Below are 26122 nucleotides of genomic sequence, written 5' to 3' on the forward strand. Positions count from 1 at the left end.
CTTTCACTCAACAGGAGCTGTTGGAGACCAGTTTGAGCATAACTACCTATGCTGTAAAATCCATGACCACTCCAGCCAACAGGCCTTGGTGGAACAGTATTTCAGACCAATTCTCTTTACCAACAGATTCAGCTTTATTGTTATTCTTTTCACATGATTCTTAGTGCATCATTTCAAATAAACTATCAAACTGTACAAAGAAACAGAGAGATCAAAAGAAGAGGTGGCAAAGTTGGGTGAAGGTTTTTAGTGGCATGAACCATCATGGAAAACAGTAGTCTATAGGCTCTCAAATGTTTACAGTCCAAAGAAAATTTTTTTTGTTTGTTTAAAAAATGCTGCAAAAATATAAACAGCAAATGACAGCGTAATTAGCAGCTACAAGATCCCTTAAAACTGGAACTTGATTACTGTGAATGTACCTAGGAGAAAGAAAAGCAACCCAAGATAAAGAACCAAACCAAATAGTGAAATAAATAATAAAGTGCAGAAGGACAGTCATGGCATTGAAATGTAGTAGAATCATTTCTAGTACAACAGTAAATCATTGGATCACAGACAACAGAAAGGAACAGAAACACAATTCCCCATTTAAAAGAGTGAATTGCAAAAAGGAGGAAGTACAACATTGATGGACAGTTAGAATCACTCCTGCACACATAGGAAAGGTTGAATCTGAAGCATGTCTCCAATTGTGCATCGAACCCAAAGTGGCAGAAGTCATGGATCCTAAATAAGCAGCAAGATGGTCAGTTTGTCTGATTCAGCAGGAACAGGAGAGCAATGTTTCATAGCAAAGCCAGACGGGATTTCCTTTTGGGTACAAAAAAAAAAAAAAAAGAAGAAAGAAAGAAAGAAAGGTAGGTAGGCTACTGCATTTTTGAAAATATCCTAATAGGCTGGTCAGACCCTCCATGGTCCCTAATATCTTCCCCAGGAAGTTTACCGTTGCTTGCACATTGAGGTTTAAAACCCACGTTAAAGTTTCCTTATATATCTATATCTATTTATATATATTTATATGTGTGTGTATATATATATATAAAAAAAAGGAAAAGGCGATAGAGGGCACCTCAGGCCTCCACTGCCGTGGGCAGATCACGTTCTTGTGTGCCCATGCTGAAGACGCCTCTCACTCAATTAGTGACTAGCTCATGGAATCTGTCCTATTGCCATGTGTCAAACGGTGCTCTTCTCACGGCAAGGACATGCTCTGCTGCTCTGTGCCCTTCTTGGAGAGTGTTTGTGGTGCCACAGACCCTGTTTTCTCACCAGAGAGGTGAGGGCTGAACCTTTGAACATGAGAATTGGTTGAGTTTCCTGCATTGCCAGAAACTGCCGATGTGAACCAGTAGAGACTCCAAGGAGAGAAGGAAGGAGGGAAGGACTGAGAAAGAAAGGGCTACTGGAGAAAAGAGCAACCTGGCCTTTGGAGAATAATCATATCCCTTTATTGTGCAGCTAGCAGTAGGAGGGAAAGAAAAGCCACAGGTGCTGTTAAGGATGAAGAAAAGGTGGAGCGTCTATGATGCTGAAATGCCAGAACGTTGCCAAGGAGTGTCAACTAAAGCTTCTTTGACTTCTTTCACTAGAGCAGTCACTGTGTCATGTATGTCTACAGCTTTGTTCATATAAATTCCTAGGTAAAATTGTGCTCATCGATCTAGTCCAGGAGCGCAAAGCATTGCTGGTTCATTCACTCTTCTGTGTGCGTTCCTTGTTAAGTGTTCTGCTCTATAATGTCCTTCTCTGCCTTGCAACTGATGGACATATGCCCTTGACTCAATGAAGGGCTTGAATGTGTCTTCCGCAAAGCAATATCATCAGCTTCCACTTTGAAGAAGTTGGTTTCAATTTTCTCCAGGTCATCTGTCCCAACTTTTATCTTCATGCACAGCAGGTTGATGTATGTCTCATAGCGGCTCTTCTGCAGGGGAACAGGGAACAGAGCAGAGAACCTGGGAACAGGGACAGAATAGGGCATGCACGGAAAGCAGAGACTGCTACTGAGGAAAACACATGCTATATTGTCAGGATCACACTAATGAGAGCCAGTAAGTACAGTTTAATTACAGCACAATGCCTGACCTATGGGACAGTCTGACAAGACCAATCAACCCAAGGGCGAAAGTGGAAGGTTGTGCAAGACTCTAGTTTCTCTTATAGGTCTCAACTCTCACTCCAACTGTGAAAGGCAGGCTTTAGAGGCAAAAGCAGGCCAACAGATTTGCTCCTTCCTGGAGCAATTCAGAGTCTCCATCCTCCTTCCTGCCTGGTTAGGAACATCACAAAGAAGTTCCTAGTGAGCAAAGTAATTTTCAGAGAGGAATGTTCCCTTCCTTTGATTTGAATACTTCTGCTTGCTGTTGTACTCATTCAGTGAATCACTGTTACTGTTAAAATGTGCCTCCATTGTTCCTCACAGAACATAGCACAAAAAGGAGGCATTTCCACTCTGCCTGGCACCTTTACTCCAAGGTTAGGGGGGTTATGTTTTTATGGGCTTCTGTAATACCCAATCCTTTCCCTAAATCTCAAAGGGAGATCTAATTCTCCCTTCTTTGTCAACACAGGCATTTCCAGAGCACACCTCAAAAGACAGGTGAGGTGAATTGCACTCTGGTAGTGCCAATTTCTACTCCCTGACTAAAAATGGAGTCTAGAGAACTAGCTCAAATGGAGACTTCTCCATTGCAGGTATCCTAAATAAGATATTTGGCAAATAGGAGGCAAAGGGGCTGTAACAACAACCAACAAATATTTGAAGGGTTGGCAGAGAGACAGTAGGCCATCAATTGTGGCTTGGAAGATTCAGGTTGGGCTTTACAAGCAAACCTTTCCCCAAGAGGGTGGTGCAGCACTGTGATGCAGCACCTTGGAGGTAGGAGATCTCCATCACTGTAGATTTCCAAGACTTGGCCAGAAAAGCCATGGCCAGCCTGGCAATAATCCAACCTCTGGCTGAGAGCAGGACTATAGGCCCCTAGTAGGCTCTTCTCACTGACTCCTCTATGGCAGGTATCCCACCTTGTGCTCAGCTCCTTCTGGAGCAAAATGGCCTATTTCTCTCACAAAGAATACTACTTAGATTTTGCAGAGCTTTTAAAATTAGCTACATGCATCCTCAAAGAGTCTGTAATCAGAAATAACATGGTCTTTGGCTTTTATTTACATAAATAGTTTTGCCAAAACAAGAATAGTTCTCTCGGGATTTCCCTCAGATTTTTATTAATGTTGCTGAAAAGACTGATGCATGCCAACAACTGAAACATCTTCTTACTTGGGACTTGAGGAAGATTTTACTTCTCTCATCAGTTTTCCTCTCCTCACATTAGAAATCACAGAGGGGGTGCAATGTCTGTTATATCTTTTTTTAGCCTAAATGCAAAACAGTGAAACTCACTGCTGCCCTATGACACCCATCGAGCCTGTAAGCTCTCTTTCATTTCTCCCCTTTCATGCTTTCCTGGACACACAGTATCCGCTCCAGACTTATCAGTTCTCTCTCTTATCAGCCAGGGTATCATTTATTACAGAAAAGATGAAAGTTCCTTTACCTCAAATATTAGGTAATGCTCTTTCAGCCTATACTCCTCAGCCTCTTTTGACTTGAGGCTCTTTTCTACAGGATGTAATTTATGCTCTGCTAATTCATCTGCAATCTGCTTCATTTTATTTTCATGGGATCTTAGCTGTTCCTCCTGCAGAGAGAAGCAGATCAGGTATTAAAATGTACAAAGATAAAACACATAAGTGCACTGCCTGCCAATCAATGTGAAATCCGACTCTGCAAGGACATAAGCTTAGCTACTGGAATGGGCTGTGTACCATGTGTGGGAACCAAAGGTGTGCAGCACATTTGCAAATTCATCTGATAAGGAGCAGTAGAAAGATAGGTATTTGAGGAAGATCAAAACCCATCCATCACAAGTGTCAGGAGTAGATTTCTCTTTTTAGCATCTTGGGCCTCTTTAGCATCACAAATATGAAATGCACTGTGTCCTTTAATACCCAGACAAAACTGTCTGTGCCCCAGAGCTGAGTATCCTGCTCTTTTTAGAGAAAAAAGCACCCTCCAAGTCTGTGCTCTAAGAAAGTCAGCATCCACCCACATGTTGGATGTTGTATCCTATACAGGTATGATAGATCCTATACAGATAAGAAGCTCTGATCATTTCAGGCTATCCTCTCCTTTCCCCTCTGTTAAGGCCCAGTGCTTTTTGGAGGTGCTAAGGCATGTTTTACATTCCCTGGGTAGTACAAATGAAAGCTTCTCTTTGGATGGCAGCTGCCCATCACTGTTGGTTAATTGAGCCTTAGGCAGCTGTGCTATAGTTTACTGTGCCCCACTGCTTCCAAACAGCCTTCCCAACTGAGTAGGACTCAGACTCCCTCTTCTCTGTAGCTTCTCAGCTTCAGAAATAACAGGGTGCCTTCTCTGAGTGTCCTGCTACGAACTAAATCAAGGCTGTAGCAAGCTCTTGGGCTCAGCAGCACCAGTCATTTCAATCTCAACAATGGAGAGGTGCTAGGATGTGATGGGCAATGAGCAATAAACAGTCCAGAATCAACAGCCATTAAGGCAAAAGTGTGCACAGGAGTGTTTTACCTTCATTGCAGAGTAAATATTGTCCAGAGATGGGATTTGCTGTGCTCTGTCCAAGTTGCCCACTACATCCTTCCTGCCCTGAAGATAGGTGTGTGTGTACCCCTGAGTGCTTAGATATGTCAGGCAGGCAGGTGCTGAGAGAAACCACAGATGGGTTCACTTAGAGCTATATGCTGAAGGGCTGGCTAGGCACCAGGAACCTCCACCATCACCCCTTCTCTCACACATTACCTGGCACAGTTTTGTCATGGATGAAGGAAGGAGTGGGCGGCAGAACTTCTTCATGGAGCAGATTGCAGCTGGGAAGGCCGGGGCAGAGAAAATGGCAGCAACGAGGTTGATTCGTAGGATCCAGGAGAGCATTTCTTCCTTACTTCTGTTACAGAGGAAGGCAGAAGAGAAGCTGAATTTCTGTTAGTGCTCCTGACCCTAGCCCAGCCAGCTAAGGACAGCCCTGAAGCTGTCTGCTCGCAGGAGGGCCATAAGCAGCTTTGCTTCAAAGCCATTTCTGTGCTACCCTTGGTTGTAAACAGAGCAAAATACTGCCTAATTGGCTCCTCTACAGTGCCTTAATGACTTCAGGACTTGTCAGCCTATGTGAAGTCCTGACAGTTTCACTTTCTCATCAACTTTGCATTCTATGAGAAGTTGAGAAGAGGTAACATGGTGGCAAATGCAAAGGACATACGACTCTTTGGAGATCTGGAGCCCCACAACAGAAGTCCTATGAAGCACATGGATCCCTCAGATGTTTGTGGGACACAGCCCAGGGTCCTTAATCAGATCTGTTCAGGAAATGCTCCCACTAGGTTTCAACTCGATTTTCACTGTATGAGTCTAGATGTTAAGATTTAGCCTGATATTAATACCCTACCCTAACTTACAGTGTCAAGCATCTTAGGAGGTGACAAAGAAAACATTGAATAGAAGGCAGCTCAATTACGTGGCACTTGTTAGCAGAGCAACTTTCCTCTGCATTGGCCTGAGGAAAAAGATACAGTCAGGATTGGAAGACTTCTTTAATGACCTTAATGTAGTTTTCCCTATCACTTGCTGACAAGATGAACTGTCAGCTTCTTATTTCAATGCCCACAGATTGAGATCAGAAGCTAGTAAGAGGAGAGTGTCAGAACACATCCACACTGGGGACTCCAGGACCATACTTGGTAGCATGGTGGTGTGATTTGGGCTGGCTTATTACAGTAGCTCAAATTGTCTGCACAGAACAAGCAGGAAGAGACTTTGGAAATGTTCACTCCAGATAGCTGTCTCACAAGAGTTAGCACTGGGATATAACTTTCAACTGGTAAAACACTTCGAGCACAGTTCAAAACAGTCTTACAATTCAGTGCAAGTGTGTCTGTATATTCCTGCGCTGTTTTTGAGGGACTGTGAGTATTCCATAGCATGTCTGAAAACTGTGTTTTCCTGTCCAGCCCTGGAAACCCTCTCTTGTGATGTAACCCACAGACAAGTTCTGGAAACATTCTGCTTCATCAGCTTTCCCTCAGTCCTTTACTAGTAAAATACAGCTGAAGCCTGTGGGATTTTGCCTGATGGACTGTGTAGTCAAGCTGGATATGGCTTCAAGGGGATGAGGTGGGGGGCTCTGGATCACTGCAGCATTTTTGGCGCTAATGTCTGAGAGAGGGAGAAGGGGAAGATACCTCCCTTCTCAACCCTTCACATCTCATCCTCACTTGCTCAACGAGCTTTGCTGACAAACCAGAAAGGACTGACACACAGCACTGTCAAAAGTCTGATTGCCATCCCATAAGTAATCTCTGCTCACCTGAGCTAAAAACCATGACCCCCATGACCAAATTCCTTGCAGAGGAACCAGTCCGACTGACCTCACCCTCAGCCCTCCTTCTGCTTAGCATCTTCTTCCCCAAAATTCTTTTTCTTTCCAGGGTTCTCCTTTAATGTGTATGTTGATTTGATCAAAAGAATATCCAGCACTGAATGGAAGCTGGCTTGTCATTTCAGGTTTGGAGGGAAATCTCCTGGTGAGGAACTGCTGGTACTTACGGGGCCTGGAATAGAAACACTCTCCAGTCAGCTGTCTTCAGCTTCAGCACATTCGATTTTTTGCTGTAGTCAGAGGCTTTCGTGGCTAAGGCGTGGTGAACACGAATAGCATTCTTTAGATCCACTTCAGAGAGGTCTTTGTCAGGTTTATATTCATCCTGTGAAGAAGGAACATTAATTGGATAATGACAACACTAACATTTGTGGATTACTTAAACAAATATGCCTTTTTCTCTGTGCTGTAATCACAGAGTACTAAGACCAGGAAAAGCACTACTTTGTACAGTAAATGCTAGGACCTGACAATGATAATAATTAACATCTGGCATCCTCCCCCATCATTAAGATCACTGGGAAGATGTAAAGAAGGAGATGAAAGTTATAAAAGCAATTATCAATAGTTACCTCTAACACATGCCTGGAGCTTTGAGGGAAGACACAAGACAGGGCTAAGTTTCTGCAGAGCTTTACCCACAGCCACAGAACTCACACTGAGGTGCAACTCCTGGTTGTCAGCAGGTATCAGCTAGAGCCTGCTGTGGGGCTACACTGATTTACATGCTAGAGGACCTAAGGCTCAGGGACTTGCACTATCTTTGGAAGCCCTGGAACATACATATTTCTGGAGCCTAGTGCACCTCTCCATTCAGATGTGTGGCTGGTGGGATAGTTGTCAAGCTGAGCATGGCTTAGTCAAATCATACTTAGTCTCTCTTTAGTGGTTTTGACCCTTTGGTATGGTCTCTCATGTAATACATTAGAGAGTCATTTGCAGATTGTAGCAGCATTGCCTTTATTCCTGCTTCCTTGATGCTCTGTAGCACTTTCCTCACTGCAAGAGAATTTCCCACAAGCAAGGAATGTAACAATAACTACATATTTATATATTTTATAAACAGATAGAAAATCTCAAATATCAGACTAATAGGATTGTCTGAACACAGCACTTCTTAGGAAAAATAGGAATTCCATCAATCCCATGTTTATCCTTTTCTTTCAAATTGACTGAGCTCCTGGCCACTTTAAGCCAGCCTCTCGCACTGTTCGCTTTCCAGCTAAATGGCTGGTCCAGCTGGGTGGTGAGATGGATGGATGGATGGAAACCTGGTCCTAGCTAAAACAAATTGCTTTCTCTCCAATCCTGCCAAGTGCCCACCTATGGTTGGTTATAAACTGCACCAGCTCCCCTCCTCCAGGCCACTGCCTGGATGAGTTGGCTGGTGCAAGGGAAAGGGCCATATTGGGACTGCACAGCTGTGTTGTGGGAGTGGAGAGCAGAATTGCCTTTTTGGGTAACTACACTGTCTGATGGCAGCTTGAGCTGTTGTGAAATGACCATGTTATGGCCTATTTCATGGTAGGCTATCTTTGCAAGAGCCTGTCTTGCCCTGCTGATTATGAACCTAGAAGACTAGTTCAGTCTTAGTTGCCTTGCCTTCTTTGACTGTCCCTGACTCTCAACACAGGAGCAGCTCTCCCCTCACACTGGTGATCTATTCATCCTAACCCTTCTTCAGGTTTCAAGCTAGAGCTGAGTCTCTTCTATAGTCTTGCAAGAAAGATGTTTCTTTCCAATGTCTTAGTGTCACAAATCCAGGCCTCAAGGGAAAAGCTGTGCCAGTTTCCTAGTTGGTAATTCTAGTCAGTAAGGCCATTCTGTTGCAAGGCCAGAAAGGTCTTCTATCTGCTGCAGGGGCTCTACAGAACAACCGGGACCACCGCCATGCAGTACATGAAAGTGGCTGGCACAGATCCTTGCTCCTGATGAGAAAAAGGCATCCAAAGTTTTTTATTCCTTTCTTTTCTGAGGTAGTCATCCCAATCTGAAGAGGGGCTGCCATAGCGTCTGCTGTATGAAAACACAGGCTGTTTGGCTTCAAAGAAATGCTGCAGGGCACAAGGCAAAGAAATGTTTGGTACTGAGCCCTCACTCATGCAGTGACTGATGCCTTCTTAAGGATGAACTGCAAAGAAAAGTCCTGCATGGCAAAAAATGCGTGGTGTGGGCACCTTGCTCATAAGGTGATGATCAGATGGGTTGCACTGTGGGATGGCATAAACAGCCTTTCCCCAGTGCACTCCTGCATGGCTGCTTGGCTTGGAGCTCCTCTGAAATTCAAGCCATAGCCAAACGTCTACAGATGCCAGTGTTGACTGCAGAAGTCAAAAGGATTCTGTCAGTAGTCAGAAAGATGGGCTAATTGCCTTTCAACAAAGAAAAAAAAATGCTTTGGTTTATGAGGGCCTAATATGCTACTCCACTTGGGGGCAAACAGTTGCTTGAGGGAAACATTGCTGCTCAAGCCTAGTATACTGAAGAGACTTCCAATGCTGAATGTTTTTCCAAAGTTGAAACTATTTGGATATGAATAAAATTGATTGGGAAGCCCATGATCTCTTATTTCACAAAAAACTTTCTGAAAATATAGTGAGAATAATGAGGCTTAGTGGGAGATGACAAGGAGAAACTGTCATGGCTGCACATTGTTTCAACTAATGGAGATCTTCACCTTGATAGGCATCTTCATTTATTGCTTCTACTGATTACATGCTCATGTGCACTTATGTAGGCCTAAGGAAAGATCAAATTTTATTTTTCTAACATTGGGCCTGTATATCAGTATGAGTTTGAGTCAAGCAGGTCCTCTCTGCTTTGTGCTTCCTCACCAGTGGAAATGATGCATTTGCAGGAATGCATGGTGCTGGATGCTTACTTCTGCATTGGTCAGGTCTTACAGGAAGCTCATACTGACACAAACATTGCAAAAGCCATGATGATATGTACTGCTGCCACTGCTGGGAGATCTTGAACAGGCACCCTCCATAGACCACCTTCCAGGCCTGTTAGGTGCCAGTCATAGATAACTGGAGTTCTTACTGTGCACAGTACTTGCACTAGCACTTAGCCTTCCCTGGGAGAATAATCCCATTGCCTTTCCACAAACTTTGTCAGTTCTTCTTTGAAGCCCCAGCTAGCTTCTCTAAGTTTTGCCTCTTATTCTGAACTTTGATGTAAGCTTAAGCACAAGCTTAAGTGCTTGTTGTTGTGGAAGAGGCATATTCAAAAACATAATAGTAAAACAGATACTTTCATTGAAGTAGTTCTGGTTTAAAGCTCAAAGAAAACCTTTTATATTAAAACCTAAGCAGTCTCCTGCCACTTTTGAAGGAACTTCATGCAATGATTATTCCATGCTAAAGTATTTCTAATCTTACCCTCATCTTTTTTAAACAGTGTTATCCCACTATTTCGAATTTCGCTTCATCTACAGATGCTGTTAATCTGATATCACAGGGTTGCTGAATGTCTTGTCTTCTGTGTCCTGCTTTGCTTACATGTGCCACTGTGAAATGGTCAAGGTCTGATCTGCCATTCCATTTCAATTAAATCAGGACAGGTTTCAAGGCCCCCAGCTCTCAAATGGAGAGAATTTATTTTTGACTTGCTTTTCTGGGTGGAGGATGGTGGGGTTCAGCAATTTTCAGGGTATATTCTGGAGACGCTTTCTGCGGGAACTGAGCCCCTGTGCAGGGGTTTGTTTCAGATTCTCTCCAAATTCATTTAATTTACTTTTAATATTGACTGTGTAGACAGACTCCCAGTTCATATGCAACTTCTGCCTGTAGAAAGACCCTGTTTAAACATGCATGACCAACCCCTTTCCTGGGTTTACTTTCTGCTAGCTATGGCAGTTTTCCATGGCATCTTTGGTTCACTCTTCTGAACCCAGCTCTCTCTTACTGCCCACCCCTGTGTGTGGAGGGTGAGAGATACACAGCTAAGATGACCGTCCCAGTTTACAGCTTGTTTTCAAGAAAAGGTCTCTCTTATGTCTGCCTGACTACTAAAGGCATCTGGATGGAATGAAAGAGTCCAGTGCACTGATTCTACTGCCTCCTTCTCAGAGCCAGCCCCAAGCAGTGATATGAAAATGGTAAGGGAGCTACAGAGTTTTCTCATGTTTCAGCTTGTGAAGAATTCTCCTCTTTTTCAGTTCAGAGAAACCAGGCTAACTGTTTAATAAGGTTATCTTCAGTCTGGCCATGAACTTGGTACTGTGAGCAGCATTACTGTGATAACGGCTTGCCTGCATGGGACAGTACCCACGGCTCAGGGCAGAGCTGGAAACTCCTCCATGAGTCTGGGCTGCAGGGTCAGATGCCAAGGGAAATGCTCAGACCCGCCCCCTTTTCAGTCCTTCCATATAAGAGCGCCTCATTCTTTATAGTCATTCATCTCTCCTCTCAATATCCCTCTATCATCTGTGGTGATTAAGGGTTATTATCCCCATTTTATAGAGGTGAAGTAAATGACCAAAGGCAATGGAGTGAGTCAGTGACCCGGCATGGATTAGAGTACAGAAGAGGTGTGCCCTGCTCCTAAGCCTGCATTTCACCCTCAAGACTTTGTTGCATCCCTTTAAGGGATCAAGCAATTGCTTCAGCAGACTATGCTAGAACATGCTAATCCAGCAATTAACACTGGCAAGTCAGTGACATGTAACATCTCTACATCAGCAGGTTTATTGCTGCTGCCTGGATTGCTTTTAAAAGACTGCCATCTATCCAGCCACCCAGCTACCCCCACTCATCTACCCATCTTACATTAACCTCTGTATCTATCTACTCCTCCTTTCCTTTTGCTTACCTCCCCAGACAGCCCCCCTGCCATTTCTACTCCACTTAATCCACCAAGGCTGGTCTCCACGGTCTTCTGACAGTCTTCAATTCAAGGTCCTTGGTTTGGGCTGATAGAAAACCTGGAACAGACTGAACTTGTGCTCCCTGGCATCAGATTAGTCTGATAGCAGGTATTTTCTTCTCTGTCTTCACGACAGACAGTCCTTTACCAGTGACTTCTGCCCAAGCCAGGCTCTATCTTACATTTATCTGCAAGCACCTTGTGCTGAGAGCTTGGAAGGCTGGCACAGGTTTTCCCTCCTTTGTTGTACAATTATTTTGCTCTGCAAACCACCCCATCAGCAATAAATTGCACTAAGGATCAAGTGAGTGGGATGATTTTTATCAACTCTCTGTTGTGGTGCTAAGAACGTTTGGAAATCTCATGGGTTAAGGCCCGAGAAGGAAGGGGGGTCCAGGAGAGCTGGCTGATATTCAAACACCACTTCCTCCAAGCTCAAGAGCGGTGCATCCCAAGGAGTAAGAATTGCAGCAAAAAGGGGGCTGGAGACCTGCATGGGTGAGCAAGGAGCTCTTGGCCAAATTCAGGCAGAAGAGGAAAGTACACAGGACGTGGAAGAGGGGACAGGCTACTTAGGAGAATTATAGGACTGCAGTCAAGAGTATGCAGAGATACAGCAAAGAAGGCTAAGGCCCAGTTGGAATTGAGTCTGGCAAGCGATGTTAAGGACAACAGGAAGGGCTTCTTCAAATGCATCAGTAGCAAGAGAAGGACTAGGTAAAATGTGGGCCCACTACTGAATGCGGTGGGGGCCCTGGTGACAAAGGCTACAGAGAAGGCAGAATTACTGAATGCCTTCTTTGCTTCAGTCTTCACTGCTAAGGGCAGCCCTCAGGAATCCAAGGCTACAGCCTGGATGTGAGGGAGAAAGTCCAGAGAAGGGAAGACTTTCCTTTGGTTGAGGAGGATAGGATTAGAGATCTTCTGGGCAAGTTTGACATCCACAAATCCATGGGCCCAGATGAGATGCACCCACGGGTACTGAGGGAGCTGGTGGCTGTTGTTGACAGGCCGCTCTCCATCATCTTTGAAAAGTCCTAGAGAACTGGAGAGGTGCCTGAGGACTGGAAGAAAGCCAGTGTCACTCCAGACTTCAAGAAGGGCAAGAAGGAGGACCCAGGCAACTATAGGTCAGTCAGCCTCACCTCCATCCCTGGAAAGGGGATGCAACAGCTCATTCTGGATGTCATCTCCAGGCATATGGAGGAAAAGAAGGTGATCAGGAGTAGCCAGCATGGATTCACCACGGGGAAATCCTGCTTAACCAATCTGATAGCCTTCTATGATGGAATGACTGGCTGGGTAGATAAGGGCAGAGCAGTGGACGTTGTATACCTTGACTTCAGCAAGGCTTTTGACATTGTCTCCTATAACATCCTCCTAGATAAGCTCAGGAAGTGTGGGTTAGACAAGTGGACAGTGAGGTGGATTGAGAACTGGCTGAAAGGCAGAGCTCAGAGGGTCGTCATCAGTGGTGTGGAGTCCAGTAGGAGGCCTGTGGCTAGTGGAGTCCCCCAGGGCTCAGTACTGGGTCTGATCTTGTTCAACTTTTTCATCAATGACCTGGATGAAGGGACAGAGTGCCTCCTCAGCAAGTTTCATAGAATCATAGAATCAGTAAGGTTGGAAAAGACCTCTGGAGATCATCTAGTCCAACCACCCTGCTCAAGCAGGGTCACCTGCAGCATGTTAGTCAGGCTTACATCCAGGCGGGCTTTGAATATCTCCAAAGAAGGAGACTCCACAACCTCTCTGGGCAACCTCTTCCAGTGCTCCGTCACTCTCACGGTGAAGAAATTCCCCCTCACGTTCACGTGGAACTTCCTGTGGTTGAGTTTCTGCCCATTGCCTCTTGTCCTGTCACATGGGACAACTGAAAAGAATTTGTCCCCCTCCTCTTGACACCCTCCCATCAGGTACTTGTAGACATTGGTAAGATCCCCCCTCAGTGTTCTCCTCTCCAGGCTGAACAGGCCCAGCTCTCACAGCCATTCGTCATAGCACAGATGCTCCAGCCCTCTGATCACCTTCGTAGCCCTAAGCTGGACTCTCTCCAGTAGCTCCATGTCCCTGTTGTAGTGGGGTGCCCAGAACTGGACACAGTACTCAAGATGAGAACTCACCAGGGCTGAGCAGAGGGGCAGGATCACCTCCCTTGATCTGCTGGCAGTTTGTTGACAATACCAAGCTGGGAGGAGTGACTGATACACCAGAGGCCTGTGCTGCCATTCAGAGAGATGTGGACCGGCTGGAGAGCCGGGCAGAGAGGAACCTCATGAGGTTCCACAAGGGCAAGTGCAGGGTCCTGCACCTAGGGAAAAATAACCCTAGGCACCAGTACAAGCTGTGGGCTGATATTCTGGAGAGCAGCTCTTCAGAGAAGGACCTGGGAGTGCTGGTAGATGACAAGTTGACCATGAGCCAGCAATATGCCCTTGTGGCCAGGAAGGCCAATGGTCTTCTGGGGTGTATTAGAAACAGTGTTGCCAGCAGGTCAAGGGAGGTGATCCCGCCCCTCTACTCAGCCCTGGTGAGGCCTCATCTCGAGTACTGCATCCAGTTCTGGGCTCCCCAGTACAAGAGAGACATGGAGCTACTGGAGAGAGTCCAGCATAGGGCTATGAGGATGATCAGAGGGCTGGAGCATCTGCTCTATGAGGAATGGCTGTGAGAGCTGGGCCTGTTCAGCCTGGAGAGGAGAACACTGAGGGGGGATCTTACCAATGTCTACAAGTACCTGATGGGAGGGTGTCAAGAGGAGGGGGATAAACTCTTTTCAGTTGTCCCATGTGACAGGACAAGAGGCAATGGGCAGAAACTCAACCACAGGAAGTTCCACGTGAACGTGAGGGGGAATTTCTTCACCGTGAGAGTGACGGAGCACTGGAAGAGGTTGCCCAGAGAGGTTGTGGAGTCTCCTTCTTTGGAGATATTCAAAGCCCGCCTGGATGCAAGCCTGACTAACATGCTGCAGGTGACCCTGCTTGAGCAGGGTGGTTGGACTAGATGATCTCCAGAGGTCTCTTCCAACCTTACTGATTCTATGAATAGTTAAATTCTATGAAATGGCAGCACAAAGATTTTGGCTTAGTGGTCTTGTCTTTTTTCCATGAACTTAGTGGACCCTAGGCCTGCCAGTCTAGGTCAGCACAGGGAGTCCTTTGAAAGGGGCCACATACAGTGAAATAGCAGCTCATGATTAAGAAACCTGTTTTAACCCTTTGCCCAAATATTCCTCAAGTTAACTTTATTGTTGTTTTTCTTTATATTACTTTGTTGGGGCACCCTAGGCAATTCTGTTCCCTCCCTCTAATTACATGTCAGTCATGGCTGGTATTTATCATACACCCTCATAACCTAGCCAAAATATAGGTGTTTTGATTCTTCAGTTCTCCTCCATAAAATAAGTCCTCAGCCTCTTAACGATTAGCCCCTCAAGGCCAAGCTAGATAAAAGCATTGTTCTCCTAACAACCATGTGTCTCTGTAAAGTCCATCCCCTCACTCTTTTGGAACTATAATCTTCTAGTATTAAAATAACAACCTGTCTTAAATACCAGTCTGTAAGGTCACTGCTACTGGCCTTGCAGAATGAAGAAAACCAAACCAGTCCTCTTATCAGCAGGAATGATACTCAGCATTTGCTTCATGGCTCTTTCTAATACTATCCAAACACTAAGAAAAATCCTGAGTAAACTGGATTTTAGACTAGCATAGGAAGAATCCTCTCCTGAGAGTGTATTTGTTTCCAAATACATTCACCCTCAACAACCTCACCTCAAGGTCCCTGCCCCTAAAGGTCCTTGTTAAAAAATTCCTTTAAATTCAATTAGTTCCTGTGCTTTTGATGAAACTGCATTTTTTCCATAGCAAAACTGTTCTGTCAACAAAACTAAATGTTGAGAGTAGCTCTGTGTTAGTTAAATCCTCATGTTTCATCCTGCAGGCAGCATGAGGACCTCTTCACTGGATGCTGCATGGAAATTGCAACAAGACAAGAGACTGGAGTGTAAAATCTGCATCAGTGACATTTAGCAGGCTGGGCTCTCCTGTACACTGCAGCTTCCCTTAGCTGCAGAAGAAGCCCCTGTAGCCCTTTTCACAAGGCTGTAAAAAAAACCCACTTGGCTAAGAGCAACCCATACAGTAAATTACAATCAGCTACTGCCAGACTTTTGTTGGCCTTGTGACATGTGCCATAGTATCTGGCAAAACACAAGGATCATTGGGGTGTGCTATGAGCTCTGAGTCATAATTTCGTGCTGCCCTGAGGATCTTTGTGCCTTTCTTATATAAATCCACTCTTTGTTTACTTTCATTGCTTTGGAGATAATTCTGCAACTCACTGAAACATCTATCCACAGGGAGTGCTGTTTCAGCAAGGTGAGTTCAATGGCTTAGTGCACAGCATGTTTTACTAACTAGTTCAGACCTAGTTCAGTGGGTTATGCGACTGCATGATAAACAGGCACCCTTAGCTGGCACTTACTGACATTAAAGTGAGGTCCCATCCAGGCTTCTCAGATGTTCCCCACAAAAATACTACCATGGAAATCCTCCTAGCATTCAAGAATCTTCAAAGGCAGAGAGATGAATGGAGGTTCTTCTTTGGTGACTTTGCTCCCTGTGAAGGTTTGCAATTTATTTTGTGTTGACTAGAGATGGTTATAGACCTGGGGAGCTGGATGAAGCTCTATGGAACAGAGGTACAAAAAGGCAGAAAGCTCCATTTAGCAGCTCATGGAGAACCCAGCTCAGCAAGGTCCTGAAGGAGACGTATAAAATTTAAGCATGGAGAAGTCCTTACCGTGTTCAGTGGAGATACTTATGCTCAGGTTTATGCCAGCAAATAAAACAACAGGCAGGACAAGATCAGTCTTCTGCTCTGCCCCCCTCAGATTCCTGTTGCAAGGCTCACCAATATCCTGCATCATCTATTCCATATCATCTGCTCAGTAATCCTCCTCCTACCTGCTGGGACTCTTCTGCAGAAATCTTGCTTAAATGTTCCTTCTTTCATATTTCTTCCTGTATGACCCTTTTGTGAAACTGTGAAAAGCACCTTTAGCATGAACATCATCAGAGAATATGACAGCATCCTCCAGTTCTGTGTATAGGTTTCAGGAGGATCTCTGTAGATGTCCATGTATGCATTAGGACATCTACACCTATCACCTGTACTTGCACCTATGGTATTCCTGCCTAGGGGAACATGACTGCTTTGGAGACAGCACAAATTAGCAAATGGTTCAGTCCACTATGATTACCTTTTGTAAATAAAGGATGGTCCCTTTAAGTACAGCATAAAATTTCTTCCAACCTCTTCTTCCTCGGGGAGCTAAAAAAGGAAGAACATCCAATTATACATGTCTGCTTCTGCCAGAGCGGCTTGACCTTTGCATTTCTGGCAAGACCAACCCTCTTTCTGACCCATCACAGACATCCACTGATGTCGGACCTCTTACACCTCCAAGCTGCTGCTTATAAGCAGCCTGTCTTCAGAGAAGTGCCCGTTAAAGAGACCTCAGCTGGGATATGCAAACTCACAGTCAGAACACAAGGAGGTCAAAACTAGAGATGAGAAGGTATAGGGGTACCAGTGGACACCTGCTGTAAGTCTCTGCTTCTCCAAACCCAGGTTCATGTTCCTTGGATTTAATGCTTGAGGAGCAGTGACATTCCCTGAGCTTCTCTAGTTCAGATGGGTGAGGCAGACATACCTTGGCTAAGGTATCCCACTAGGGATGGAGCCTTACCTCTAGCTGTCTTGGTGAACTCAGGGAAAGAAAGTTTGCTAGAAGCTGGGAAGGAGTGGGAGGTGAGGAGAGCCACCTACACCATCACAAGAGAGCTAGTCCTCCAGGAGTGTGTTATTAAGAAAGTGCTGGAAGCAAGGGGGGGCCTTTGGTGATAACCTTCTCGCAAGACCTTGTAATTCACTACAGTGACTGGGCCATCCATATTTGTTAGCAATAATAGTTATCCATGGAGATAGTTGATATCCAAGTGATTAGTGATTCCCTAATCACTGCTCACTAACAAACAGCTTCCAAACACATTTCCCGTTACCTTTCCTGTGATCCCACAGGCTGACTGCAAAATTATGAGGTATCCTGTTGCTCAGTGCTCTGCATATAACAGAATATAGATAAGGCCAAAGCTTCTAAGACCAGTCTGTCTGAAGGTCAGGGGTGGGGTGGATGACAGCTGTGGAACCAGCCTTGCTCAGCTGCTCAGAGTGTGGAATTCAGGCTTATGCCCATGACAGAAGGTCGGGTCTATGTCAGCAACATGTGGAATAGTAGACACTTTCAGGTTCCTTGGCAGTGACAAGGGAAGATGGAGGTCTCCTGAAAACATTCAAATCTGCAAATGCCTCAAAACACCCACTTTTCCCTCTGAGCTGGTGCTCATGTATTGGGGGCTCTCTCTTGTATTCTCTGGGATGGGATGAGGAAATGCCGTACCAGAGGGACAGCCGGGGGGAGGTTAGGGGCAGATTCTTTGTACTGCCTAGGGCACATCTCCCCCTATCTCATTAACACATACTTCTCTTCCCGTCCATGTCTGCATGAGTTTTGCGCGTGAGGACACCGTGCTTGTAGGTGACTGCATTCAGTGCTTGGGGGATGTCCAGGAAGGGGTTGCTGCTGTCAACAATCCTTGTCACTTTCTTTGCACTGGCTCCAAATTTGTCGTCTACCAGCTCCGAGAGTGATTTCCTCAACTCGTCCTCATCACTTGGAAATAAAGTCAGAGAAGAGATTGAGTGGAGGATACATGGGATGGGTTACAGTGGGCATAATCTACACCTGATTTTGAGGAAGTTGCTTATTATAAGACCAGTCAGAGAAAGAAAAGGCAGGGAGACCCAGGGACTGTAACATACAGGGCATACCACTGGTGGTGATCTGGACACAGCTTGAAGGAGCATAGATGGCATGCAACAGTCTCAATGGTTCCACTGATATTACTCAAAATAGACAAGGGATGGGCACCTATCTGAACACCAGTAATCTGCAGACTAGACATTGTTAGAACAATGAGCAATTCACAGAGTCCCCAACTATATGCCTCACCAACAGGAGTCAAGAGGAGGTCTTTTGCTAGACACCAGGTATCAAAGGGGTGTCACCTCTCCTGAGGCAGCGTCTGTGGCCTACTAGATACTGAAGGAGCTTTAGGAATTTTTTCCACATCTCTGAGGCACAAAAGCTCTGCAGACATTAAGAAGATGGGCCACCTGATCCTGAAAATCCTGAGCAGGTTATGCATTTGACCCCTATTTCTGCAGCAGAGAGTAAAGATTGCTGGTCATTTCCAGAAACTGCTTCTCCTCACAGATGTCCTGGTTGTAGACTCTGGACAGCAAGGGCTGAGCAGTTAGGTTCCTCTTCCTTTCTGAAGTAAAAACTATTTGGCACATAGAAATAAGAACTTGTATGGGAAGTACTTCCCCAGTGTCTCTAGGACATTGTGAAGGTAAAGCAAACAAGGAATTTCTGCCCCATCTGTTCCTAGCTGGTGTCTAAAGGGCATGACTGGGCACCTTAGGTTGCAGACCAGACTGGGGCCAACTCTCAGCTGAGTGCTGAGCTGGGGACTAATCACTTCCTGAGATGTAAGCAGTAAAATACCACACTTTTCCATCTGCAGCAAGGAGACTGGTCAGAGTAACAGGAACCTCTACAAACATAAGTTTGGTTTATGTGCTCTTGGCTCCAATAGGAATCCTAGGGCTTGGGCAGAGTATAGATGCCACACTTGACTGGTGAGTTAGTGGGGGATCAGTTGTCTGGTTTGTGTTAGAGAGGTGTCTGGTGCTGGGATTGTGGTCCTGCCTGTCCATCTGGGCTTTGTGGACAGGGTATCTTCCTTGGAGGCCAAGCAGAGGGGTGGCCACGGAGTGAAGGCAGAGGCAAGCAGGCAGAAGAGTGTCTTGCTGATCCACGCAAGGCTATGACTCAGTGCCATGTCTCTGAAGAAAACCAGGTAGCCTGTGCCAGGGATCATCTGTCTTGCTGCAGAGAAGGTGAAAGGTTTCTCACATTATAACTGGCTTGCCTGCAATAAAGCAAGACATGCTGCAGCAAGACAGGTCCCAGACTGATACCTGGGGTGAACAAGACAGTGAACAGAAATAAGAGGGCAGTGTGGAGGGGTGGCAGATGAAGGGCTAATGCTGCTGAGTAGGATGAGACTGTTTCAGTCTGCCACAGCTGCTCCCTATGGGGGATGCTGTTCCCCAGACAGGCTGATGTAGGGGAGCATGTGCTCCCCTCACCAGAGCTGTGTGCTTGCAGAAGTTGTATAACCACTGCCTGCAACCACTGAAAGCTGCACTTTTGCTGAACTCCTGTTATGTAAATTGTCCCACCAGGCACCTTTTGTAGAGCTAGAGAGCTCCCTCTCGTGACTGATGTACCACAGTATGCTACGCCACATGTGGCTGGCTCACCCAGGCTGCCATGGTCTGGCAGGGCTGGACCTCTTCAGGGCTGCATTTCCATTACAAAGCTGTTATTGGTGCCTCTCTTTCTTAGGGATTTAATGTAGGATCATTTTTAAAGTGGTATCAATACCACATGACACACTCAAAAATCACAGCCTTTCCAATGCTATAGTTTGGCTGCGTCACCACAGCCCCTGGCCCCTCCTGAAGGAACCACTAGCCCACAGCAAGCATTTCTGCCATTGGGACACAGCTGATGCCGGAGACTCTCCTTATGTCTGGAAAGCCTGACAAGTAGCTGAAGGAGGAGGTAGGATCAAACCATTTCCAGACACATTTCTGGCCAGAATAACATAAGGTTTACAGAAAACAGTGGAGCTAACAGGCCAAGAGGTGTTATTCAGTCTCACGATCCTCCAGAGACAATTGAGGCTAACTTAAAGAGGTGTTCATGCTGTAACCTGAAGGTCCCAGGTCTGTTATAGGCTTCCCTAAGGCAGAGGAGTGCATGCAGGGAGAGCTGCAGGTAAGGCAGTGGGCTAGGGAACACACAGCACTTTTTTGTCAAGGGATCCTGACGTACACTGGAGACGGATAGTTTTTAATACAGAAAGAGAAGAAGGGCTGAGGCAGATGCAGTGCAACTGTTTGTGAAATCGTCATGGAGTAATCACGCTAGCTGTTCTCAGAACTGTCACCATGTTGTTTCAGGGTAGCTGGAGATGAGAAAGGTGCCTGTATACAGCTGAAGGGGAACAGATTTATCTTGTCTAAGATCTTTATCAGTGACTTAGAAGAGAAAACAGAGTGCACCTCATCAAGTTTGTGGATAATATCAAACTGGGAAGTGCAGTCGACATCCAGGAGGGCAGGGCCAACATTTAGAGGGATTCTGACAGGTAGGAGGGAATGGCCAAGAGAAACCTCATTAAATTCAGCAAGGACAAATGCAGTACAAGTATTGCAGTAGGATAGAGTACTCTGCAGAGGGAGCAGCTCTGTGGAAAAAGGCCCTGGGGTTCCCAATGAACAACAAGCTGAACATGAGCTAGTGATATGTCCTGGCAGCAAAGAAGGCCAACAGCATCCCGGGTGTCTGAACAAAAGCACAGCCAGGAGGTTGAAGGAAGTGACCTCTACTCTGCACCTGTTAGACTGTATCAAGATACTGCAACCAGTTTCCCCAGTACAGGAAAGAATTTGAAAAATTGGGAAGTCCAGCAGAGGCCCTCTGGATGGCCAGGAAACTGGGGCACTTGCCCTGTGAGGAGAAGCTGAGGGAAATGGGCTTGTTCAGCCTACAGTATAGATGGCTTCAGGGGACCTCACTGCAGCCTTCTAATACCTGTGAGGAGTTTACTAAGAAGTCAGAACCAGGCTCTTCACTGTGGTGTATGTCAGGAGGATGAGAGACAAGGGGTGTAAGCTAAGGCAAAAGAAGTTTTTATTGGCTACAATTAAAAAAATGTCACTGAGGAAATTAAGCATTGATGTGCAGACCCAGAGAGGCTACAGAATCTCTATCCTTGGAGGCTTTCAAGACTCAGCTGAACACAGCCATAAGCACTCGCCTCTGAATTCAGCATTGACCCCATTCTGAGTCTCCTGGACTGGAGATGTCCAGAGGTCCCTTCCAGCCTCAGGGATTCTGTGAGTTTACTTCCAGAAAGAATGGATAGGATTGTGGCTTCAAGTGGAAGAGAAGGAAGGTCTCAGTGACCAAAATAATCCCAGATCTTGAGTTCCTCAAGCAAAGATCATGTTCTGGAATGATTTGGAGAGGGGCTAGCACTTCCAGGGTGTAACAGGAAATAAAGAGGCCATTCCCTTCCTTTAGATCATGCCTAAAGTTCTAGCACCCACAGACTGCCACCAGCCTCTCCTCACTACTATTGTGTTTGAGTTGTAAATAAATCCAGCTTGCCTACAGGAGGGCCTTCAAGGGCTTGAAACTGAACGTTCTGTATGCTTCTCGATCTAAAAACATGATCGAAGATCTGTCATCTACTTTGAAAGACATACTATCTCTCAAATGCTTAAAATGTATACTTACATAGCCCACTCCAGCTTCTCATTCTTGATGGAGTTATACAGTGTCTGAAACAAGAAGATGGTATTAGCTGTCTCTTACTGAAGACACTCCTGGGTTGTGGAGACCATCTCCTCAATACACTGTCTCTGTTTTTGGAGGGATGCCTTCCTTGCTGAATTGTCCTAGGGTAGTAATTGCCAGAAAGCAGGACAGCTGCTACCCCTACTTGGCCCTTTTTTGCCTATGTGCTGTGCTAGAAATTGGACTGTTATCAGCAGTGTATGGCAGTCAGCCTTGCTCAGGAGTCTGGTTAAGATGTTTGTGCCTAATTCTGGGTGCTGGGTCTAGTTCTAAGTGAATTCTTGCCTGCATAAAGATGATAGCAGAGTTTGGGGTATGCTATGACACCTTCAGTGTCTTGACTGGGGTAAAGGGGTAGCGGAGGTTCAAATGCTGCCCAGGGAAGCAGGAACAGAATTAATAGCTTTGGAGCACAGCTTTTCTGACTCCTGTACAAAATTCAAATGACTTCCCTTGGGCACTGGGAAAGACTGAGTTAATGACTGGGAAAGCAGAATGTGCAGGTGGCCCTGGCCATTGCTGGGGCTGGGGTAGGATGAGGCCTGTCAGTGTGGGTTGTCTCAAACACACTGTGATACTTCTGAAGTGGTCCTGGTCATTTCAACCACATTCCATATGGACAATGCTGGTTGTGTTAAACCATGTGAAGGGAGAAAATGCTGATTTGGGGTGTCTGATCAACCTTCCATGGTACTGAAATGGTTGTACTGTAGTGTTCCATCTAATTATATGAAGTGAATGTGGACAACAGTATTAGTGCCATGTGGCCATATTTATTTTGAGTGCATTGCTCTGTGCATTGTCTCATGGGTCATAAAACTACCACTATGGAGGGAGATAGTCTAATATGTTCTGAGGACAGATATGCCATCAGTCTGGATAACAGATAGAAAGGAAACAGACCTCTGGTGACTGACTTTGATGTGCAAGTTGGCACAAGCTATCAGTATGGGTTAAAATTCTTCCAGTGGAAGAACTGTGCATGGGAAAATGCTGATTCAAGGGCATTTACTGTCCCAGCACAACTGGGTAGTAGACAGTAATAGTAACAGCAAGCAATTGTCTATTTATATCATATTACCTTCAGCAAATCCTTTGCAAAGTCCTTCCCATCGTTCAGCCCATCCAAGTTTGCAATGAACTGTTGACATGACATCTTTTTGCCAATATTCTGTAAGGCAAAGAAGCAGCTCATTAAACTTCTGGAGACTTCGGACTTGAATAAAAATGTTTTTAAAGAACAATTTTGTATTGGATTTTCCCTAAGACCTAAAGCTGGAAACAGGTTTTCTACTTTGGTTTTCTATTGGGCTGTTTGCTTTATTTGTTCATGCCAGCATCCAAGCATTTCAAATGGCCTCTTTTAAAACATCTGCAAATAACCTGTCTAACTCTTGATCTAAACTTTTCAAGTAGTCTCACCTCTGGTCTCCATGCTGGTCTCAGTACAGAAATAGCAACACTGGAGTGTGTTTCCAAGTCAGCAAGATGTGAAATTTTCTGGGCTTGTAGAGTCAGTCTCTTAAGGCAGCAAGCCCTGGGCAAAGACTTGCCCTTAATAGAAATTATTTTTGATTTCCATTATGGACAGGAATGATCCAGCTACTTGTACTGTGTGAACCTGGTTACTGTGGAGGGTGAGGGCAATACAGGGACACCATGGGAATTGCACGATTGGGAACATACCAGGCTAAGACTGTTTGGTGTTGATGTTGCCAGGTCATCTGACATCCCTGATATCTGTCTTTGTCATCTGTCCCCAGGGCGTCTCTTCCTTCTCACACCCTGTTACCCCTTACCATAGCTGGGAATGTTACCTTCTCAGACTGTGACACTGAGAGGCAGCCCTTTTTCTTGTCTCCCCCTGCATTTCTACCTCTCCAGAGGACTAGAGCAGAGGTGTGGAGGAGTCAGTGAGGACTATGGGGTTCAGAAAAAGGAGTCTGACACCACAAAGAAAGGTGTCTCCAGTGCCATGTGATATTGCAGCTCTTACCCTGGAGTGAATCCCCCATGGACAGATATCTTGGTGATATTGCATGAAGTGGTCAATGGAGCTAATGAGAGGACAGCAGGAGATATGATATACCATTGGCAGCCCTAAGAATACCAATAGCATCTTGACGCTTGGTGGGCTTGCGCTGTGGTATCAACAAGGTGGCTGTGCATATCCAGGGTCCTCCTGGTGGACCCTGGGAGGATGGGCAAAAGTGGCTGAGAGCCTCAGTGGGAGGAGATGAAACTGCATCAGATGATATAGCAGGTTCTGTGCAGAGTACGGCATGTCTTCCATGCAAGAAAATAACTTTTGAGAAAGGTATCCGAAAGCCCTAACTACAGATATGCACAGAAGATGACCTGGGGGCCTCTTCTCAAGTGAAAGCATCTTCACAGTGAAGCCTTGACATTAATTCACAATGTGCCCCCGACACATGCCATATATGTGTAGAGACATCTTCTTTGGCTGAACGGGGAGCTGGCACTGTCTTTGAGCAGCTCTGTCTGATACTCATAATTATGGGTCCTGTTGGTGCCAGCTTCAGATGAGCTGGCACTCTGGAGAGATCAAGGAAAAGAGAAATAAAGCATTATTACAAATCTGCAGCATCTGGGGATGCTGCAATGAGCATAGTGCAACACAGCATGAAACTCAGTCATCTTTGCTTTCTCAAAAAAACTGATGCTCATAACTGGACCCCATAGCAGCAGGATCATGACAGTCATCGCTCAGGGGATGAACTAGCTTCGGAGGATGTGCAGAGAAAACTGCAGACAGGCTTGACTGCAGACAGTGTTTCTCTGGAAGAGAGAAAGAAATTTGTATACTCATGGGCTCTTGAATTACAGCAAAAAAGGCTGGCACTGAAATAGGTGTGTGGGTAGAGAAAGAAAGAAGGTTGAAAGAGTGCATAAAAAGGCAGCAGCAAATCTCCCTGAGAAAGATATGTTACCCCAAACCCTGAGACAACAAATTACTTTGCACAGAAAAGAGGTGGCTACTTCTACACCTGCCTTCAGCAAGGAAACCATGTGTGCATTGCGCAGATCTTTCGGTCTACAGAGCTCTTGTTGCAGTGGGGCTGGTCCAGCAATGAAGACAGACGTAAGAACCTTTTAGGAAGTGAATGAATATAGGGGGAAAAAATGACACAAGTTCCCAGGCTGACAGACTCATCTTCATGTTTTCTGTGTATTGCATCCAGGCCACAGATCAATTTGAAGGCCTGGAAGGCTTCTTTTTCATTGTGTGTATTAGTTTCATAAGATCTGACTCTTTCTCTTGCACATGAAGATCTCTAAGTGCAGACTGAGACTGCAGCAGCACTGTGGTAATAGCTGAGCAGTTGAGGAGAATGAACTCATTGGATTGTTCTTTCTCTCACAACCAGAAGAGATGAAGAGAAAGCTCCAGCAAAGGTGCTGGCACTGTGAATCATCTTGTGAACAAGGTTGTTAAAATACTGCAGAGTCAGGAGCAGGATTCCAGCTGAATATCAGTAGGACTGAGCACAGGGTGCTGGGGTAGCTCAGAAGCAATACAACTTCAAGTCAAGTATATCTTATCACTTCAGCTTGTTGGTTTGAGACATGGACTGGGACCGATGCTCAAATCGAAAGCCCTGCAAGTGCTTCCAACCAACATCAGGAGTGACTGTGGCACCAGACCTTCTGCATTTATAAATAGCTGGATAAAGAAAACAAAAGGAAATAAGTTGGGACCTGGACTTTGCAGCTTCATGTGATCAGCACTTGCAAAGAAATAGCTCTGTGACCACAAATACTTCATTATCAACAGCACCAGTGCCAAGGACTGCCTGAGCTTTTCCACATACTACAAGTGGTATTTAGTGAATGAGGGGAATCCCAAGAATACTTCTAGAAACGGCAACCATGATGTGAAAGTGTGGCACTTTCTTATGCAGTGGGCCTTAGTTCAAAAAGATCATGGCGTGTAGACACAATCTTCATGTCTGGCATGTTTCTGTTCAAGAAGAGAAGTTGCACACCTGAAAATCAGTGTTCTGATGTCTAAGTCTCTAGCTGAACTGGGATCTCAAGCAATAAACAGTTGTTTTTTAGAAGTTGGACAGAGACACTTCCTTGAGGAACTTGCCAGCCACACAGATGGGGACATCATTACTCTTCTGTGAGGCATCAGTCACTTGTCAATGCTAAAAGAAGCCAGTGAGGGTGCTTCACAGCCATGTGTCCTTGC

At 45.5% G+C, this 26122-nt stretch overlaps 1 protein-coding gene across 1 annotated transcript in view; it reads right to left on the minus strand.

Moving 5' to 3' along the window:
- Window positions 1–205: 205 nt before the first annotated feature.
- Window positions 206–26122, minus strand: part of PSD2 (pleckstrin and Sec7 domain containing 2) — a 57814-nt gene continuing 31897 nt past the window's right edge. Inside the window, exons 8-15 of the mRNA XM_062587444.1 lie at window positions 22988–23077; window positions 21847–21890; window positions 17891–18081; window positions 16609–16679; window positions 6641–6798; window positions 4841–4985; window positions 3558–3701; window positions 206–1927 (exon numbers count right to left, since the gene is read on the minus strand). Coding sequence (XP_062443428.1) covers window positions 1721–1927; window positions 3558–3701; window positions 4841–4985; window positions 6641–6798; window positions 16609–16679; window positions 17891–18081; window positions 21847–21890; window positions 22988–23077 — 1050 coding nt within the window. The 3' untranslated portion in view covers window positions 206–1720. The remainder of the gene's footprint in view (window positions 1928–3557; window positions 3702–4840; window positions 4986–6640; window positions 6799–16608; window positions 16680–17890; window positions 18082–21846; window positions 21891–22987; window positions 23078–26122) is intronic.

This window comes from Rhea pennata, chromosome 14, assembly GCF_028389875.1.
Source record: "Rhea pennata isolate bPtePen1 chromosome 14, bPtePen1.pri, whole genome shotgun sequence".
Lineage (NCBI taxonomy): Eukaryota > Metazoa > Chordata > Aves > Rheiformes > Rheidae > Rhea > Rhea pennata.